The 22,074-nt window shown below is 38.6% G+C and overlaps 1 protein-coding gene across 1 annotated transcript in view; it reads left to right on the forward strand.

Moving 5' to 3' along the window:
- Positions 1-22,074, forward strand: part of grin2aa (glutamate receptor, ionotropic, N-methyl D-aspartate 2A, a) — a 132,288-nt gene that overhangs the window by 58,444 nt on the left and 51,770 nt on the right. Inside the window, exon 3 of the mRNA XM_057346461.1 lies at positions 15,386-15,978. Within this exon, the coding sequence (XP_057202444.1) occupies positions 15,386-15,978 (593 nt within the window). The remainder of the gene's footprint in view (positions 1-15,385; positions 15,979-22,074) is intronic.

Raw genomic sequence — 22,074 nt, forward strand, 5'->3', positions numbered from 1 at the left:
AGACCTGTCATTTCCATAACAACGTGCAACGAAGGTGATTGGTTGAGCAGGATTGAGCTCAGAAAAATAAAATGGTGACCGAAATGCCGGTTCAAGCATAGTTTTGTGTAAATGAAAGTTTAATTACTGCTTTTTATAACCACAATGTTGCCAGCTTTTTTTTTTTTACTAAAAAAAAGTTTTTTACTCACTTTTCTTGTCAAAAAAGACGCAGAGTGTAAACACGCCCTTAAACAGGTTTATTATGAAGTAGGTCGGAAAACTGGAGGTTTACTTTTGGGCTCCTTCAGCGTTGCTGAAAGCCGACGCTGTTTTGATTTAGAGAATATTAATATAATCACACGTCGGGCAGGGTTGGATTGGCCATATGTGGTACTGGCAGTGTTTGGGGAAGCTATTTAAAATGTAAATGACCTCGTTACAGGGTTCTCATAAGGTAATGCAGTTTAACTACAGTGAGACTTTTTAATAAACCTTTTAGCTACACCACAAATTACATGGAAAGTATTTAGGGCTGCAATTTTTCTTTTTATATTTTGCAGTCAGAGCTGCATTTATCTGCACAAAAACAATGGTGGTCTCAATTAGGCTAAAAGCATTAACAGGATAAACCTTGCTGTAATTTCGCAGCAGGTTTGCCAGTAACTTACTGTAGATTTAATGTACAATTTTGTTTTAAGTATAAACTTAGTTTTTATATTTTTCTTTCATAAAACAAGACTAAGTATCTTGGGTCACTTTTCTTGTTCTGTAAATGTATCGTAATTTAAGAAGTTTTAAATATTTTTACAGAAAACAAGAGATGAATGCTTAGGAAGAATGTCTTTTTTTGCAGTGTTGCTGTGCTAATGCCAGTCTCTTCTTGCTCATTTTGAATCTCAAAAGTCAAAGTGTTTTAATTTTGATTAAAGGAATTGAAAACAGTACTAATTGGAAAGTATATTAAGTAGTAATTAAATCTACAGCAAGTTACTGCCAAACCTGCTGCAAAAACTACAGCAAAGATTTACTGTTTACAGATTTACACTTAATACGAGGAATACAACTGTGTTTAGGTATTAAGACACAAAAACACATAAAATGCCAAGAAAAAACTTGTAAATTGTTTAACTAACTACTTTAGTATATAAACTGCTTTTATATACTTGACAGTATATATGAGTGTGAAAGTGAGCTCGAGTCCTTTTAGGAGAGCGTGTTTGACTATTTCTTCACCTTACTTGGCTATAAATCTGTGTACACAGATGTAATAAATGTGATTTTTCCCTACTGTACACATCTAGCTATTGTCACACTATGGTAAATACAGTTGTGTTGTTGCTGTTAGTTACTCCCCTGCACTAAGCAACTAAATGTACACTGTAAAAAAAAACCCCGTAAAAAAACAGATAAAGTACTGGCAGAAAATTACCAGTACATTTTCCTTTATTTTACGGACATTTCCATTAATGCTAAGATGCAAATGAATGCAGTGCAAAATGTAAAATACAGGTAAAACAACTGTAAAAATGAACACGGAAAATTCCTTCATATTAATACAGTATATTGTGCCCTATTTTTACGGCTTTTTTTTAGAGTGTACATGGATATTAAGAAGCAAAGTTTCGGCATCATGCTGGCCTATTTAGGTCCACAGTGGTGGATCCTGGCATAGGCAGCATAGACGGCATTCTCTAGGGTGGCACCGGGCACTTTTTCCTCTCACAAATCTGAGACACGCACAGTCCATGTCTTAAGAGTAGTTTTACGTGATTTCGTCAGCTCTTCCTATCCCCTTATTGGAAATGAGTTGTGTGCATTTGAACAGTATGTGTGTTGTCTAGGAATCAAACGCATGACATGTGCAATCCAGTACTCTACAGGAATACTACTAGTAAAATTACAAAACCAATGGAATGCAATTGCATGGCATTACTGTACCTCTTAATCACCTAAATATAATTATCGATACATATTTATTGTTGATTACAGTTCTACTCCCTTTGAAATGTTAAGACCGCTGTTTCAGACAAGCAGTAGTAAAAAAAAGAATGAAAATCAATATAGATGATTAGATAATACAGCAAGCAATAGTTTGTGTTAAGCCAGACTGTTTTATAAGTCCTAATTTATTTCTGACATCACATCACCCTGGGGTGCTGTCTGATCAGACCAAACGTCTGCCGCAGCGCTGATGCTGATTGGTTGAGAGTGAACCAGACATCCTGTCAATCATGTTGATGAGTACACAGAGAGCGGGCAGCCAGCGGAAAATGAGCCACAAAGTCAATAGAGAGCCCGGTCAATGGTGACACTTGCCTGTTTATTCTTGTCCTTAGGAAAGTTCACAGAAACTTTTGCAGTGGTTATTGAGGGATGCTTGTGTGTGTGTGTGTGTGTGCGTGCGTGCGTGCGTGCGTGTGTGTGGCAGAGGAAATCTAATGTTGAACACATGGCTGTATGAAGACAAATGTTGCAGACTGTGTTGTTTACAAAGAGATGCTCTAACTCTGTTTTTGCCTGGTTTGTCCGAACCCAGTTAAATCACATTCTCGCATTTTTATTCTCTGACGTCTTATAAATTGAGTTTAAAGTCACATTTTTTTCCAATTTGTGTAAACTCCAATAAGGATTTACCAATTGTGAGGAAAAGGAATGAGAGTCTTGCACACAGTGACTGTCTCAAGGACACAGTTGTGAATCTCTGCAGAAGTTTTATTCATTTAGGGTTTAATGAGAGTAAACCGTACAGTAGGGGTATGGAATAACTGTGAGGTAAAATTGTGATATTGTGACAGCCCTATCTTAGATGAATTTCATGAGAAATATTTGAGTTCAAATTGAGAAATCTGAAATATTGCAGATGTTTTCTTGGAAAATTTAGCACAGTTTGACATTGAGATTAACATATTTTTGGTTGATTTAGGGATTTTTTTGCTGTTGTTACTGTCTGGATAATAAAGATAATAAAGAGATCACAGTTATTATTCTTTTCTATCAGCTTTTACAGCTTACACCGACTACTGGGTTATGATATACCAGTTAATGCACAAATGCAGTCGTACTTCGCTGAGAAATGAAATGGACCAATATAGACCAGCCTGCGATGACTTTTTATGTAGCTGCTTGTAATGGATATAATTGTAATGTTGAGCTGTTAATCGGATTCCTGTGATTTTTAACTGATCTTCTGTTTGGTTGACAGTGTATTTTGTATTATTCTGCCTCTCAAGCGTGTTTGTGCGTGTATCGTTTGAAGGGTTTATGCATTACTCTGTGTACTGCATCTTTATAGGATCAGCAGCTCCTGGTGGTTACGTCACTGCCTCAAGCGTGCCTGATTGACATCTCCCAGGAGGGCCGTTTGTCTGCTGAAGTATGACAAGCGCCAGTTACTCTGTGCTGTTTGCTGGCAGCCAATCAAAATGAAACAGGAGTACTTACCAGGAGATGCTCGGGTACCCTGGTGCCCGTGACAACAGAAAGAACAGTGTTTTTTCTCATGCCGTTTTGTTTTGACGTTGATATTGTGTTTACTTCTTTTAAAAGTCACACAGTGAAGTTTTGCAACTGACATGCACACTGCATAAACCGGCTTGGCATCCTTTCCAACACTCAGGCCCTGCCCAGAGCCTCATGTGTTCATAATCTGATTTGGTCTAGATGTGTGTGTCAGATATGATTTTACAAATCTCAAGTCTTGCAAGGTCTAGATTAAAGGGATAGTTTTTACCACCCAAAAATGAAAATTCTGTCATCATTTACTCACCCCCAAGTTGTTCCAAGGCTGTATACATTTCTATGTTCTGCTAAACACAAAGGAGCACAAAAGATTTTTGAAAGAATGTTAGTAACCAAACAGATCTCATCCACCATTTACTGCCATAGTAGGTAAATATATGAGTCAATGGGGGATGATATCTGTTTATTGCTGACATTCTTCCAAATATCTTCCTTTCTGTTCGTCAGATCAAATACATTTATACAGAATTGGAACAACTCGAGGGTGAGGAAATTATGACAGAATTTTCATTTTTGGGTGAACTGTTCCTTTAAATGTCATCCCAGTCTCAGATTCTAGTTTGGATATCTGCTGTCTGTCTTCTCAACGAATGAATGCAAGCTAAAGAAAAATGAAAAGTAAGATTGCATAAGACAATTGATGCTCCTTTTTTTGTATCCTGCATCATCTTTCATTGCTGTAATGTTAATTATCTAGCCGTCTCTGGAAGTGATTAAATGTCAATCCCATAATGCATTGTTTCTCCACGTTTCTCTCTCAAGCTCAACTATTCTTCCAAACTGCTGCTTAAATTTGAATTGTCTTCTGAAAGGCTGCCTAAGTGCAATTGAACGCAGCTAAAATTAATCATTCATTAAAGCTCCGTTGCTTCTGGATTAAAAGCAAGATGAAATATTGTCGTCTTCATTCTGGCGCATAATTCTCCGTATTGACTCATCAGGTCATTCCAGATAAAGGCATGCCTGATCCCTGTTACGTTCCCTGCCACATTGGATGATAACCAGCAGCCGTGAAACCGACCTTCCTGACCTTCTGCATGGTTGGTGGATCATCATCTTCCTGGACGGGCCGCGTCACAGATCGTGACATCTAAAGACTGAACAAACAAGTCAAACAGAGTGCAAACATGCAGCTCTCCTCAGAATGACAGCACTTGTAATGTGATTAGTAATCTGATGATGTAAACATAAAGCACTATGAAGGGAACATCCTGAGGAGAGAGTTGGGGCAGTGCCCACAGAGAGAGAGAGAGAGAAAGAGAGAGAGATTATATGTGCTGCGAGAAAGTTTATCTGCCTTTGTCAGCTTGCCCCTTTGGGGTTTTGGTGCTTGTTAAAAAGTCCTGACAGAAAAAAAACAACAGGCGAAACAAAAAGACGGCTCAGTGAGCATGCAGATGAACAAACTCTAGCCGTCTGCTATTTTTAAACTTTATCTTGCAACCAAAGAGTGTTCTTTTGCCTCTTATTGTCTTACTTTTGAAATTGGGAGACTGGGGCTAGTTGTCACAATGTGTAGTTTTCTCAAGTAAATACTTTTCTTGGGTAGGTTTAGTGTTTTTTTTTACTGACAGGACTCATGAAAACATTCAGAAATATAGAATTATATGTGTGTGTGTGTGTGTGTGTGTTTTCTCTGTATGTCGGTGGATCTTGAGAGACCCCTGCATTCACATGAAACCAACAATGAGCAATACAGTTTTCAGCGTTTATTAATCTTGTTTATTGTTAGTTAATGACAAATACAGTTGTTCATGTTAGTCCATGGTGCATGTTCAATGTTTTAAAAAATATTAGGTAAATACTGAAAATAACAAAGATTAACAAACGCCGAAGTATTTAACTCAAACAGAACATTAATTCAGAACAAGAAAATATAGACAATAATAGACTAAAAGGATGCTTAGATGATGAGAAAAAATAACGTCATGCATTTTGGAATAAGACCTTAAACTAATTAAAGATTTTTTTCTATAAATAAAGAATTTTATAGAATTTTTTAGCTAGAATGTTTAATATTAACTACAACATTACATTTTTTGGTGGATAGATATGGTCATTAATAGTTATCAAAACGGGATATTTGCACTTAATGTAAGTATATTCCAAAAATGTAGGGTAACATTGTTGTACGTTTAATATTGTGTGTTAGAAAATATACTGTGAACCTTATGTGAAACATACTGTAAGATAAACACTACAGTAATATTTAAATGCACATGACAAGCATGTAAAACTATTAAAAACCATTATTGACATTTGAAAAGTACATAAACAATACTTAAACGTCTCACACAGCTCCAGTGGTTTCACCTGTCAACATTTGGGTACCAAAATACGAGACCAGCGGGTCGCATTCCCCAACGCTTTCCAGGCCCCGTGACCTGTCGGTCCATTCACCACCACTTTCCAGGGGAAATAACTGACAAAATGGGAGGGTGGGTGTGAAAAAACGGTAGACTCACGGCCAAAACGAGTGTTGACAGGTAACTTACTGAATGCCTCCAGCAGGTGGTTGTCCTCTGGATTCTCTGCCTGAACATCTGGCTTTGGTGCCACAGTGTAAGAAATCTAGTCGTTCTTTTCATTTTACTAAACGCTTTTCTTTTACATTCTTGTCTCTCAGTTTTTTGGTTTTTGTGGCGAGGAAGGCGGGACGGGAGCTGTGGGGCGGGGCCGGTGGCGTGAGTGATAATGGAAATCAGCTGTGCGTGCGCCGGTCCCGCATCGCCCACGGAGGAGATTGGGAGCATAAAGGGAGGAATCGACGGGACTGCCGACGAGAGAGGACCGGGCCCGGACATATGTTAAGTTTTGTTTATGTTGGTGTGGCCGGCAGTCATCCGTGAGGGGCTGCCGGCCTACTTTTACTTTCGTATTATTGTTTGTTTATTTTGATTAAAGTTTAGTGTTAAATGTTCGCCGGTTCCCGCCTCCTTCCTTCCGTTTTATTGAGCTTTATTAGTTTTCTTTTTAGCGCGGCACTGCGATAGCGCTTATCAGCCATTATAACAGCGTCTTAATGCAGACAGATTTCAACAGTGGTAAACGTCACGGATAGGAAGGATCTACCAATAACCAATCATGAAACACCAACATGACTGATAGTTTAGCCAATTAAACGACATCGTTCCTTACAAAAGGCGGTACTATTAAACCCTGCTAGACTAATGAATAATCTTTAAATGAAAAATAAAATGACTGGCATATTAATAAATGAGAGCATGCGAGGCCCCCTAAAGGGTGGGGCGCATCGGCCGGAGCCCAGTCAAGCCCAATGGTAAGTCCGGCCTGGTGCGTCATTCACCATGCAGGACATGTGCGAACAAGTGGCTGATATGAGGCGCCACTTCCGCAGCTCTTCTAGTGAAGGGGGCGGGACTCTTCAGATTCTAAAGTGGATTTGATTTGACAAGAACTTTGACGAGAGGCTGAAGTGTAGCGTGATGTCATGGAATTTCTAGATTTGTTTGAGCACACGTGCCAGACTATCAGTTTTGAACGGTTATATCTCCTAAATGCGAATTTTGTCAGCGCTTAATAGCAGTTTATTGACGTCCTTAAGGCTCACTCATTTTTAATAAAAGGAAAAACACTTTTGTGTTGATTTCACTGGGTCTTTAAAGAGCATAATCACAGCCTTTTGTGTCATTTTACATTGTTTTAGGGGATCATTGTAAGGGGAAAGCACTGTGATCATTAGTTTATTACTGTCGGTTGTTTTAGGTAAACTATGCTTATCGAGTGAAAGTCCTATATTAGTTTCCATGCCAAATAGAGAACTGAGGTCATAGGTGTTTATATAATTTTTTGCATGGTTAATGCAGTTCGGAGCCCTATATGAATGGTAATATACAGTATAGCTTTGTCCTGGCAATTCTTAAATTAGGAATAGTAACTGTTGACATATAGTAATCTTATACACAGCTCTTATAATCTGCTCTTTGATAATTATCACTAGTATTTGAGTTTATATTGAAATCTCTCGCCTTTGTTTACAGACTTTGGTGTCTTGGCAAAATTAGAGGACAGTTTAAGACATGGGACAGGAAATGAACACATAGTGGCGGTTTCCCGGACAGGGATTAATTTAAACCAGGACTAGACTTTAGTTTAATTATGAAATTTAAGTGATTTTAACAAACATGCCACACTAAAAACATTACTTGTGTGCATTTTGAGACAACACAATGGCACCGATGTATTTTAAGATATGTCGGTGCAAATTGTTATCACTTTGGACAGCTCTAAGATTTATTTTAGTCTAGGACTAAAGGTCTAGGAGTCTTAATCCCTGTCCGTGAAACCAACCTATAGCCTTTAAGAGTCTATCCTCTGGTTTCTTTTTGGTAATGTGGTTATTAATCTGTACACTTTCTGTGAGGTGAACACTATTGTATTGTCGAAAACTGATGTCTGTCACATTAGACTAGGGCAAAAGTAACGTTCTACAAAATCTGTTTTTGAGAAAATTAACTTGTAACATTTACTTAATGAACACTTCATATATGGTGGCATAGTTGTTTCTCAGAGCACCATATCTAGGGGTTTATAGACCTTCTTCTTTATACCTCCCCACATTCTCGCTCTCTTCCTCTTTTCTCTCAAGCATCGTGGAAGAATCTCATTAAATATTCAAAAGAATCTGTTCCAAAAGGATAATAAATAATGCCTCCCTCCCAGTAATGCCTCCCTCCCAGTTGAGTTTTTCAGACGTGATCTAAAAGAGAATAATCACGTCTTTTGTTCACAGGAGAGCTAATTGTACTTTGTTGAGTGGCATTTCACAGGGGCACAGTTTCTCTCTCTCTCTCTGTGTGTCACCAGCATGTCAGTATAATTGAATTTCTGCACACGTTCCTCTTTTTCATCAATCACATGTGCTGATAAGGTGGGCTTAGGAGGGACACTAGAGAAGAAGAGAGAACGGATGTTGTAAAAAAAAAACAATGAAGAGAAAAATATGGAAAAATGATGAAGAAAATAAAAAAGAGAGAAAGGCATTGAAAAAATGGAAAACTGAGAGAAACATTGCTGAGTAACTTGTGACGTTTATGCACTAGAGGGACCTCGCTTACTCTCTCTCTTTCTGTGTTTTAATTTTCAAAGTACTTTTGACAAAACTGCCAAAGCTTCAATAAGCACTAATGTTTGTTTTAATATATACGCATGTAAGTTCCTCTCTTATTGTTTCCACACCGTTAACCAAACCCTCCCTGTTGTTAGAGGAAGAAATAAAAAACAATGACCTTACAATGTTTTTTACTTAAATTGGGCTCTCATGTAACTCATTTAAAAATGCCAATAATGTTAATAATAAAAATAATAGCATTAAAGGTCCGGTGTGTAATTTTTTGAAGGATCTATTGACAGAAATGCAATATAATATACTTAACTGTCTTCAGAGGTGTATAAAGACCTTACGTAATGAAGCGTTATGTTTTTATTACCTTAGAATAATTAGAACTATTTCTATCTACATACACCGCGGGTCCCCTTACATGGAATTCACCATGTTGGTTCTACAGTAGCCCTAAATGGACAAACTGCTATAAAGAGCGCGTTTTATAAAATTTTCTCCTTCGGCAAAGAAGCGTAAACATTTGTCAGCCACCGTAGTGCTTCGAAAGGCAGGGGTGGAGTGAGCCGTTGGTTGCAATTCGCAACCTCAGCGCTAGATGCCGCTAAATTTCATACACTGGACCTTTAATAAATAGAAAAGAATAGACGATTTTCTAGCCCATCCCATTCACTGTTCCTTTGGGAATCTGCTTTGAAATCAAATTCATTTGATCACCTTAAAATTTCTCTTGGTTTCTTCTTGGTGTTTTCACTCACAAACCTTAAAGTCTTTCTTCCTTTGGTCAACTTGTTTATTTACTGTGGTGAACTCAAAATGATCTTGTGTAGCAGCTCTCAAGTCTGGAAAAAGTGTGAAAACATAGCAAGGAGGTGATGCTCCTGGGTTCCCACCACTCCATCAAAGGCAAATTGACAATTTATAGAGTTAATGAAGTGACAGGTTAATGATGTGGAGCCGGCCATGGTGCTGTGATTTTGTTAGCACTATGTATTGAACTAACTGTGCTGTGTTTGATCCACTGCTGGGTCTGACATGAGATGTTTGGCTACATGTACATACTTTAATTTATATGCATGCGCTCTCATTACACCTTTGGTCAAAACGCATATATTGTTGGATATCTTTAGACCTGATGGTCCATCAGACAGGACTTGAGAAAGATTGTGGCCATTTGATGTGTGAGATGCAGGATTCTCTGAGTGTCTCAGCTCCATTCAGAAGAGATCACAATCTAAAGGCTTCTAATGTGTATGAATGCTTTTGAGATGCCAAAAGAACACCTCATATGGCTTGGAGAAAATATGGATGTGACTCATTGCATTACGCTTCCTCAGAAATAACACATTTAGCTTGTCAAGTTTGTCGGCAGCTTTTCAGTTTAAAATAATATAAGTACATGAGGAAAATGATGTGTTTCTGATGTGGCGCTGCCCTCCATGCCCACGCTGTATGGAGCTTGCAATTATGATCTGTTTACATCAAAGTTGAAAAAAACCTACAACAAGGAATAGCTCAACTTCTCATCGACTGTCATCATTTAGCCACCTTCATGTTTTTAAGGATTTACTGTATGATTTAGTTTTACTTAAAGAAACATGAAGAGAGTTTTATAGAGCAGAATGTCCAAGTTGATCTTTTTTATATAATGAAAGTGAATGGTGACCTCAGCGGAAGTAGCTTAGACATGCACATATGTTTTCCACATAAGAGAGGGCATTTTCCAAACGGAAGTGAGCATCCCTGTGCCCTACTCCCTCCGAAGGGCTGAGCCCTTGAAGTTAACTCTTTGAAGGGTGTAGGGCATTACTGTCTCTCGTGTGTGTGTTTGGAACTCCCTTCACAAAGGGAATGACTGGCCAAATGTTAGCTTGACAATGCCGCACGTGTACTCTGAATCCAGCGCTCGTTTGTTGAAAATAAACAACACTTTTAATACTTCTTGTTAAATATTGTGTAATTATGTCTTATTTCACTTTGTTTTTTCACTCCACTTGGTATTAATTAAGGGAATATATGATAAAGGAAACCTATAAACAAGTTGCTATTTTTAAACATATTAAACATACTTTCCTTTTTATTAATGATCTTTTTACTATATTTTAACTATGTTAAATCATATGTATCACTGACAAAAATAGTATAAAACAAATACAAACTAAATGATTGTACTTACATTTGTAGGTAACTTCAAAATCCCGCATCATATTTGCTTCAAAATGCGTTGCGAGAAGTCGTAATCCAAGATCACGTGATCACAAACGGAACTCACTTCCTTGAAGTGACCATGGCATTTGCCCTTCGCTAACGGACTTCTGAAAGGGCCCTTCGCGAAGGGATTCAGGTGTTCACTTTCGTTTGGAACGCCCCTACAAATGGCGTCCCCTTCGCAAAGGGCCCTTCAAGGGTGCATAAATGCCGTTTGGAAAATGCCCAGAGAGTCATATGCATTTGGAGCAACATGGGATTAAATCAGTTTTTCTCAACTGGTGGTTCGTGACCCAAAAGTGGGTCGCAAGACCGTTCTAAGTGGGTCTCGGAGTGTACAGTCTAAGAAACATCATCAGCAACAAAAACGTAATTCAAAATGTTATATATATATTATTACACAGATATATTCTGTTTGGAATGCACCGCGTGGCTCCTTTCTGCGGCGCCCTGCCACGCACTGCCTACTTGCGAGTTGTAGACATGACGTGCGACACCGCTTCTCGTCCGCTGCGCACTGTTGTTTTAACGTTTCAAGTCATGATGAGCTATTGGTGAAGAAAGGCTCGACTTCCAAATGATGTCATTTTAATCAAATTCAAGCATTTAAAGCGGTTTGTTCATGCGTGCGGCAGCAACGATGCACACGTTAATGGGTCATCTCAGTCATTGTGAATGTTGTATTACGTTTTGACAGAAAAGTACTGGAAATACACAGGTCATACATACAATTCTGTGGACATTAATAAATGAAGATATTTGATATTGAATCGAGGAAAGGGCACATGCCTACAGATAGATTTTATTCTTATCACATGCAACTTTGTAAACTGCTAATAACTTTGATTAGCATTTTATTGTTCATAGCAAAGGGCTCTCTCAATTTATATTTGACACTTTGTCAATTAATAAGATTATAAGCTTCATACTTTATGCACCCCTCAAAATTCCCCACAGAGTCCCGGCACCCATCAAATCCCACTTTAACCCCTGTGTATTTACCATGGTAACTCTTGTTTCCATATCCCCAAAATGCCATGTTATTTTCGCTTTGTGTTATTTTGTATATGTTTATATTACGGTGGTGCCTATAGCTTGGGACTGCTATTTAATAGCCTTAACCTTAACCTATAGGCTGTTCATTAATCAGTATTAGTCATATTAGTCACAAATGTTTGTTGTATTTTAGTATTAGTCACTCGTTTTACAGTATGCTGTCATATATCTTAAAAAGTGGGTCGCAGCTTGATGACCATGGGAAAATGTGGGTCTCATGGTCAAACCAGTTGAGATCCACTGGATTAAATGATGTCAGAATTATTTTTTTTCAGTGAACTATCCCTGACAGTTAAGAGATGAAAGATGTGTAAAATACTAGATATCAAACCACAGAACATGATGCCAGCTACAAAGGAACTTCAGAAGGCCTTAAGATCTTAAACGATGTCTTCTGAGAAATATCTGCACTCCAAATTTAGTTTTTTTTTCAAGATCAGATCTGCTCAGAAATATGACACACCACAGCTCCGATTTACCAAGATTGTATTTTTGTTGCCTCTAGCGATGGCATCCTGCATGTAAAGCATGTGCAAAGCAGATCTACAGTTAAAATAGATTAGCAACGTGCAGGCATGATGCAGATCCTCAGGAAAGTGTGTGGGAAATTAGAGATGTGTATTGCTCTGCTACAGTCATGTCAGTACAGTCAATGCACACAGATCTTTTCTTACACCTCTGAAGCAGATAATACATGCCTCTCATGTCTCTCATGCTCTGTGCTGTGAAATTACCTTCAGGCAATAAAACAAAATCTATAGTAATGTAATGAGAGGATAATTTATGATGTAATTGTGAATCATCCTGTTTGTTAATAAAATTGATGTCAGATTACATACAGGTTACATAATATAATTATTATAATTTATGTTATATTATATTGTATTGTATTGTACTGTATTATATTATTGTGTATTTTATAGTGTGGCGGTAAACACATGGTTCACAACATGGTAAAATGATTCCTTTTCTCGCTCATTTTGAGATGATAGTCTCCTGAGCTCTTCTGCAGTATGAGGTCAATGAGCTCCTGCCCCGTTCATCTACAGATTCACGGCAACACGCTAGACCTGTTATTACAGGGGTCACATTTGCTTCAGCCCGCATGTCAAGAGTTGATGGACAACTGTGGCGAGCAGGCGCTTCAAGCCGATTAATCTCTATGCCATCATTCCATATATTTTATAGGCTCTTTTCTATTTGCATATCCAGAGCAGATTTTGTAAACACCATTTAAAGGTTTGTCATTTGCAAACTATGGGATTTCAAGACTCATAATGTGGCCTCCAAAACTTTCACTGTCCAATGACTTCACAGGCACAAAACCATCATGACTAATGATGTGTAGAACACATAACCAAGCAAATATTTAAAGACTACAAAGCTTATTATCCAGACCAAATGCAATCATAAGTTGAGAAAAATTGACATTTGTGAGTTCATTTACTTTAACAGCAATTTCAGATGCCATTTTTATTCTTTCCACCGACCTCTAAAGCGCACACTTAAGAGACCATCAGCACCACAGGACACGTTGCACCGCAGGCTGCATTCAGAAACCAATCAGATGAAGGCGTGGTACATTACAGGATATTACACAAACATTGAATTTAGATACACTGCAGAATATTTCAGGTTTCAGTGACAACCATAGACCGAAAGGTTATCCACTCAACTTGTAGCCTTTAGGTCTAACATTGTGATGTTTTTTCAACCCCACAGACACAATCTCCGGTGCAGAATAAAACTCTCTTTACAAGCTCACCGGCTGCCCAATACGCATCTATTGCAAAAAGCACTCCATCAAATGTCAAGCGTGGAGTCTTTTAATGAATGTGTTATACTGCGTTGGTGTCAAATGAAGTGATCGACAGAACCGAGAGCGGATCTGATAACGCGTCTGATGATGCTGAAGTGGCTAAGCGTTGTCGGGGGGCACGCGGCTGGCCGTGGAAAAGAAGCATGACGGTTGTGGTCAAAGGAGATTTGTGTTCATTTGGGCTGTGAGTACGTGTGAAGTGTTATCCTTGGTTAGCCCGCATTTACTTTGTAGCAACATTAGCTGTGTCTCGTTTCGTAAGGCTGCGTCCTTGTGTCCTCCATAGGTATCATCCTCTAAAGGATACGGTATACGGAGGATTCTCAACTTAGAATTAAACGAGACATCCTTCGTAGGACATACTGGCAGAAAAGGAAACGGGAAGTACCACGTTGCTATGACAACACGTTGCACTCGCACACCTGTCAAATCAATTAAAATTATTTCTACATGATTTAAGAGGTAAAAAGTTGGTTACTTTCTACCCTAAACAATGCCAAAAGAGTTAAACAAATATGAAATTTTTGCCTTACTGTTTCAAAACGTGTAAAAATCACCAAACACTTGTAAACCTATTTACTACATATGCCTACTAAGATTAAAAAACGTGACACAAATTGTAAACTGTTAACATTTAAACACCACATATTTGATTGAATGTGCAGCTGTTGCCGTTTATTCAAATAACGACGTTGGCCGACGCAAAGAATTGTGGGTTATCTCTAGCAACGAAGGATACAGCTCATGTATCCTCCGAATTCCTGTCAAAGAAGGTCGCATTTGAAGGGTGCCTCCAGAGAGTCCTACCTGATTTTATGAAACGAGACAATCTCGATGACGTAGCAGCCTTCGCATGAGACCTCTGGAGGACGCAGCCTTACGAAATGAGACACAGCCATTGTCGATTTAGTTTCTCTTGTGTGCCGTGTGCGAAATTGACAAAGTCAAGCCGAGCTTCCTAAAAATAGCGCGACAACAAAGTGACACGTTTTTCTTCTCGACATATGCAGGCACACAGTCACAACATGCGGTGAGCGGTTTAGCCATCGTACAGCTTGTCTCCTACCATTGTCTCTTTTTCACACGATTATAAACATTGTCCTCGCTGTCTTTATTAGCATTCATTTCTCATTTGGTTTGACATTGAATTGGTGAATGGGAATACATTGTCCTCTTGATTGAGAAGGTTAATGAAAGCACGGTGCCGCTTGTCCAATCCAAGCTTTCATTCTCTCACTCATAAAATCTTGAGTATTCAAGTTTAAATCTTAAAATGATCGTGTCCTTTGTGTGCAGCTGTGGAATTGTGGGATACTGAAGGAAGGGTTCTAAAGGCATACACGGGTATTGAATCTACTCGGGCAGAAAGAACTTTCTCTGTGCATTATTATGATTAGACAATGAGTTCATGAAGGCCAGAGCCACACATATCAGACTGATCTCTCTGGAGTTAAAGAAGCAGAAAAGCTCTTTCCCCCCATTTTTGTCTCATTACATTTGAATAAAGAACCGTGTTGAATTGAGTTAACTTTGTAATATTGAGTTCATAGTATTGTACTCCACATATTTAAATGATTTCTCTAGTCTGGATGTTACTGTACATTTATTCGAATTACTTTTATCGTTGTGACATGGATTGTGTGTTTTACTTCAACGCTCATAGCTGAAAACCTGCTTTTATGGTATGTCAGACTAACTTTGTGTTTTTGTATCATCAACAGGATGTGAAATCAACCTTCTTCCAGTTTGGGGCTTCGATCCAACAGGAGGCGCTGCTCATGCTTAACATCATGGAAGAGTACGACTGGCACATCTTTTCCATAGTGACCAGCAAGTTCCCAGGCTATCAAGACTTTATTGCCATTTTGAAGAGCACGGTCGACAACAGCTTTGTTGGTTGGGACCTTCAGCACACCATCACCCTGGACGCCGTGGACGGTGACACCAGAACCCAGATCCAGTTGAAGAAGGTGCAGTCTCCAGTCATCCTCTTGTACTGCTCCAAGGACGAAGCTGCTTATATCCTAGAGGAGGCCCGCTCGCTGGGCCTGACCGGCTTCGGATACATCTGGATTGTGCCCAGCCTGACCACAGGCAACCCGGACATCACACCAGGTTCGTTCCCTTCTGGAATGATCTCTGTGTCTTACGATGACTGGGACTATCCTCTTGAAGCAAGGGTTCGAGATGGGCTTGGGATTATAACCACGGCGGCTGCAGCAATGTTGGAGGAGTTTGGAGACATTCCAGAGGCCAAAACCAGCTGCTATGGCCAAATGGAGAAAGCGAAGTTGCCTCCCAGTGCATTACACAAGTGAGTAAAGCAAACCAAATATTTAATTCTCTTTGAACTTCAATGGTAATAAAATTACAACACATACAAGAGTGTTAACGATAGTTAATGATTCTTACATGTATGCGCGTTAACTTTTATGCTTCGCCTGGCATATTGTGCTGAATAGCTGCACAAATTTTCTAAATGATTTACTGCCGTACATTTGGCAAACGCTTTTATAATGACTTACATTGCATGATACTATACATTTGTATTTGAGTATGTGCAATCCTTGGGATCGAATCCATGACCTTGGTGTTGCTAGCGCCATGCTCTAACCACTGAGCTATAGGAAAGCTAGAAGCTACATTTTTGGTACTGTTGTAAATTTGTAGTACCGTCTACTGCACAATCCTTGTGACTGTGTTTTTGGTTGCACCCTTTCTACCCTTGCTCTTGACTTAAAAAATGAAAGCAAAAACCAGAGTGCGCTATTTATGTGAACACGGTTCTCAGTCAGTCAAGTGGAAACGGGAATAGAAGGGATGGAAAAAGCCACCCGAGAGGTCTGTGTAAGAGCAATGGGTCTGCCGTATGCAAAATTCATTGTTACATTCTGCTAATATATGTCTCAGCCTGAGCAGCTAATGGTTAAATGTAGTACGAGGCAGGCCCGGGACCTCAACGTTTTTTTGGGAGTGCTGGAGAGAGCTACTCAGACACCCAGAGGTGGCTGCTGATGCACTTCTCCAGCTCTCAGGGGAGGGCCCAGAGCTCCTGTGCTTTTAATCTGTAATGTTTTACAATGCACACTGTGAGAGCGCGAGAGAGCCAGAGCGGAGACAAGCAGAGCTAAACAGCAATGGAGAGAACAACATGGAATCTTTGCTAATGCGGCTGGAGAGCTCTCCAAATGTAAAGTGCTCTTGATGAGTGCGGGTGCTTTGTTACCTTTGCCCATGTGTGAAGCTGATGCCCGAGTCCGTCTCGCCCATATGCCCTCTTTCGTCCTGCCAGTGCAGAGAAGCGAACGGGACACAGAGAATTGACCCATTTCTAGTTGAACATTGCTGCCGGAGATGCACATTCACTCTGGTGTCTGGGGTGCTTTAATGCTGATTGGCTCAGCACAGATGGTTGACGGCCTGGCTGGTTCTGCTAGAGCCAGCAGAGAAGTGGACTCATGCCCTGACTGAGGTCTCTTTGTATTCTAGACCGTTCAGGCATGGAGATCATCAAAGGGAAGTATTGGAAGATGCAGATCCTGTGAAATTGCTGCCTTGTGGGAAAGCATTTACTGTGTGCTTTGACTGAATAATTCCCAAAAATGGCCGCATCAGCATGTTTTATGTCTGGTAAATGGTAGATTTAGAGTGCTTTTCCACCATCGCGGTGAATCATTCTAAGCACAGTCTGAAACGGTTACAGTTATGTTTCCACGTGAGCCTGGTTCGACACGACACGATTACAAACTGTTCTCAGCTCAGAATTTTCAGCACGGTTCTATAACCGTGCTGAATCGTGCTAATGAATGCGCGCAGAGCCGATATAGCTCAGTCTCTTGTGTTACCAAGGCAGCGCGTGGCGCGTTTGTGTTTACATTCTAAAAATTTCCGTTATCAGCCCTGCGGTGGAAAATAAAACCATTTACGTACCGGCTGGCATGGATCGGCACGGAGTGCAACGATTAAGCAACGAGAACGATTCGGCGCGATGGTGGAAAAGTGCTCTTAGACTAGTTCTCGTGGGACTTGATTGCTCTTTTATATATAGTATAGAAAAACACCAGGACCGTCAATAGATTCATAACAGAATGTCTTTTTTGAGGCATGCAGCTTCTTTTAAGGAAACAAAACAAAAATATCTAATTGTGAATTTGTTTGATTGGATTACGCTATAGTAAAATATGTGTGCAGTACTTGTTACTTAGTCACAGTATTGTTTTTAATAATAATAATTTAAAAGGGAAATTATTTTTAATCATTTATTCACTCTTGTGTGATTTTAAACCTGTATGACTTTATTTTTTGTAGAACACAGAAAATATATTTTGAAGAATGTTGATAATCAAAAGCATTGGCCCCCATTGACTTCCATTATATAGACAGAAAACCACTGAGGCATTTCTGAAAATATCTTCTTTGGTGTTATACAAAACAATATATTTGGTCATATAGAGGGTTTAAATGACATGAGGGTGATTGAGAGAATTAATTAAATTGTTTTAATATAAAAATGACCCTTTAATTTTTTTATGGTAATGCTAAATGAAGTCTTGTATGGTAAAGCACTCAAATAGGGGTGTTCAGTCAGATACGCATAAAAGACTATAGCTCTCTGGCTCTTAAATGCCATTGCAGTCCAATCACATTCTTCTATAAGTCTCTGCTATATTTAAGTTGTGACTGAAAATATATTTGGCACGGCATTTTTGGCAAGCACCCCCTCTCTGAATTTCATGTTCTTGTTAAAATGGAGTGTCACAAACCCGGGTGAAATATATGGTCCCCAAGCAAAATTTTCCTTTATGACAGATTTAAGACTGTCATCTGGAGAGCTATGAAAAGCGAACCTTAGCAAAATTTAGCCTTCATATATCAGTGACGAATACTGAAATTACCTGTCAACAGTGGAGAGTCCACAGTGCCGCCTCCCAGTGTTGTGGACCAAGGGTAGCTGTCAGCTGTGCTCTGTGGAACCATACATTTCTAAAATAAAGGGCCCTTTAAACACTCCCATTGAGGTGGGGGCCAATCTGACCACCTTCAGCAAAACACCAGTTTAGAGAGGCAAGCTCCACCACAGATGTCCACAGGAGTCACTGCTATTATTGAGAACTTTCAGGGGTAAAATTAAATATGACTTATGGAAGCTATAATGGTGGAATATGGGCAGAATTGGGTCGAACTTTGCCAACCGGTGACCATAGGTCATTCTGCTGTGTTGGTACTGTAGTTGGTGCTTGTCATTGGTGCTTCAGCCTTAAAGGGATAGTTCACTCAAAAATACAAAAAACTCCTAAAAAAAATCATATAGGTTTGGAATGACACGAGGATGAGTAAATGATGACATCATTTTTATTTTTGGGTGAACTATCTATTTAAAGGGATTGTTACAGATTAGTTTATGCAGATATCATGCATTAGATTTCAAAAGGATCTAGTTATAACGCATATATGGCAGAGAATCAACAAAAAAAAGTATAAATGTAGAGTGCAAAAGTCCATGTTTTACTCTATTCTAGCTAAAGATAGCATGTTCAGGTCATGCTTTTATTTTTAAACATTTGGATGGAAGAACTTTTCTTGACCTGAATGTGTCTTGAGGGAAGAGGACAGCACACACACACGCACACACACACCAGTTACTTCTATTTTATAATGCACGCTGTCAGGGCTATATTTTTTCTCATAGGCTTGCTGTGCCCCACTTTGTATCAGATGCACTGACTGTAGTAACGCAGGTTTACACATGCACTCTTCTGCCAGCACCTCCGTCTGTGTCTCACTGAGCTCCAGGTGAAAAGTCATCCACAGCCCCAGCTGCCCTGGCCCTAATGCACAGATGTGATACACTCTTATAACAATGATTGAATATTCCTCTATGTATAGCAGTAAATGTATAGAATTAGTTTACTGAACAATCTGTTTGAGTGTTAGTTACACACCTTTGCTTTTATATTTTTAGTTGTTTTTACTTAGATGGGAGTGTCGGTTGTCTGAATTATAAAGGTTAATGTGCCATACATGTGTGCATTACAACAATTGACAAACAGTAAACAAGTGTTATAGCCTATTTGACAAAATTATAACATTATCTATATAATAAAATGTACTGTACTTTAATTGTAAAAGGGAAAGTCTCTTTAATACAGTATCTCATTTTTTCATAGATGAGAATTAAATATCCACGTAATAAGATTAAATGGTGAAACAAAGAACATTTAAAAGGATAGTTCATCCAAAAATGGAAATTCTTTCATTATGTAGTCACCCTCATGTCACTCTACTCCTGTTTAATTCTTTTACACAACACAAAAGAAGATATTCTGATGACCAAACAGCATTGGGTCCCCATTAACTTCCATTGCATGCAAAACCACTGAGACATTTCTCAAAATATCTTCTTTTGTGATCCACAGAAGATAGAGTCATAAACAGGTTTTGAGGGTGAATAAATGATGACACTATCCCTTTAAGCCTGAGAAAAAATATGTCACAATCGTCTCTATTGGAGTTTCATAAAATTTAGCGAAATTCTGATTATTTTACCTATAAAATGTACATATTACCCTTTCTATATTTTAGCTTATTCGTTTTTACTTCTGTAGTTTTATTTCTCCTGACCAAGTTTAGGAGATCATTTAAGGTAGAAGTTGATACTGAAACACAACAGAAGAGTTCATCAGATACTGTATGTTGAAAGAGCAACCTCTAGCAATAACATTTTCACCTGGGTATTACCACAGTGGCTATTAATGAGCAATTTGTGATTAGACTCTCCTTATTGATGTAGTTCTCTTGTCAAACGGGATGGCATATGTACGCCTGTGATTGAAACACAAATTTACCTACAGTAAATTCCTTAATATAAACAAGTCCCGTCTGAATAGGGCTTATGGTAAATGATTGAATTTGTATGTCAATAACATGTTCAGTTATTGCTCGAGGGGGAGGTCACTGTTCTGCGTTGCTTCCAATTATACATTAATGCCATAATGCCACTTGAGATATGCAGACGCCTCTCAAATAAATTGCTTCATGTACAGGAGGAACAAACTCTTCCTTCTTTAATGATGGAAAAAGTCTACATGTCGCATAGGGAACATCTTGCCTACCCTCATTAGTGTCAACCTTGTTGCTATAAAGGCCTAATGAGGAACTCTTTCATTCAACCACACTCGGCCCGTCAGAATGCAGCTGCCTGCTGCAGTTTGACCACATGTAAAGCACCGTGAAAAGTCTCGAAGTGGTTTCAGAGCCCACATAGTTTACTGTGACTGATCCCAGAGCAGCTGTACATGCGGTCATTTCAGACACATCTTGCTTAATGAGGATTCTGAATAAAGGGTTCACAGTGAGCAGGCGGGGGTCAGGGCTGTTATGTGCTTTAATTAGGGTGAAGTGAGGTGTGCTCAGGTTGGATTCTTGTTCTTGCCTGTTGCTGTGGCATTGTGTATCATAGAAGTTCATAGAAATGGGGCATTTAGTCTCAGACTTAAAATCAGACTAGCCTGAAGCATATTGCTCACAAAACTGAAAACAGTTTTTTCCCAGTCTGGCATGCTCTAATCTGATTGGCGGGTGCTGGCAACTATCAAGAGCAGGGATCACAGGTTTTGTTTATCAGTCCATCTGGAACAAAAGTTGTGTTTACAAAGTACCAGGTTGATACAATGCTGATAGAAAACTTGAGAAAGAACGAATCAAAAAGGTAAAAAGTATAAATAAAAGAAATGAATAGAAACTAGAGTTTTGTTTAAGGCTTAGTTTTATGTAAACCAGACATTCACAAGCAGAGCTGTATATTCTGCTTTGTTATTTGAGTTACAGCTGTGACATTTTTCATTATTTTTATACTTCATTTTTATTTCCATTTTTGTGCCTGCATATACAGTATATACATCACTGTTCAAAAGTTTAGGGTCTCTTACATTACTCAGTCTTTTTATTTTTTTCACATGTTAGAATAATAGTAAACTCATAAAAACTATCATAAATTATCCTTGAACTAGATGGAACAATCTGTGTTAAAAACTTTAAGCAACTTTAAGCATCCTTAAAATAATACTGGGATTTTGTAAGTATTTTTTATTAATAAGGATTTATTAATTAATTTTCAAAATAACATAGAGATTCAGAAATTTCAGATATTATTCAAACTCCAATTTCAATATTTTATGAGACATTTATGAGAAAACATTTGAAAACATTTGAACGGGAGTTTTTTTATTCTCAAGTATATAATACTTTATCAGAGTGTTTTTACTATCCTTTTAATAGATTATAAAGCATTTATCATACGTTTTACTCCACTACATTTGATAAATACATTTTTTATGTTTTTTTTAACTACTTGCTTTTACTCAAGTAAAATTAAGTAAACTACTTGAGTAAAAGTAATTGAGTTCTAGAT

The sequence above is a fragment of the Triplophysa rosa genome, linkage group LG11, assembly GCF_024868665.1.
Source record: "Triplophysa rosa linkage group LG11, Trosa_1v2, whole genome shotgun sequence".
In the NCBI taxonomy this organism is placed as follows: Eukaryota; Metazoa; Chordata; class Actinopteri; order Cypriniformes; family Nemacheilidae; genus Triplophysa; species Triplophysa rosa.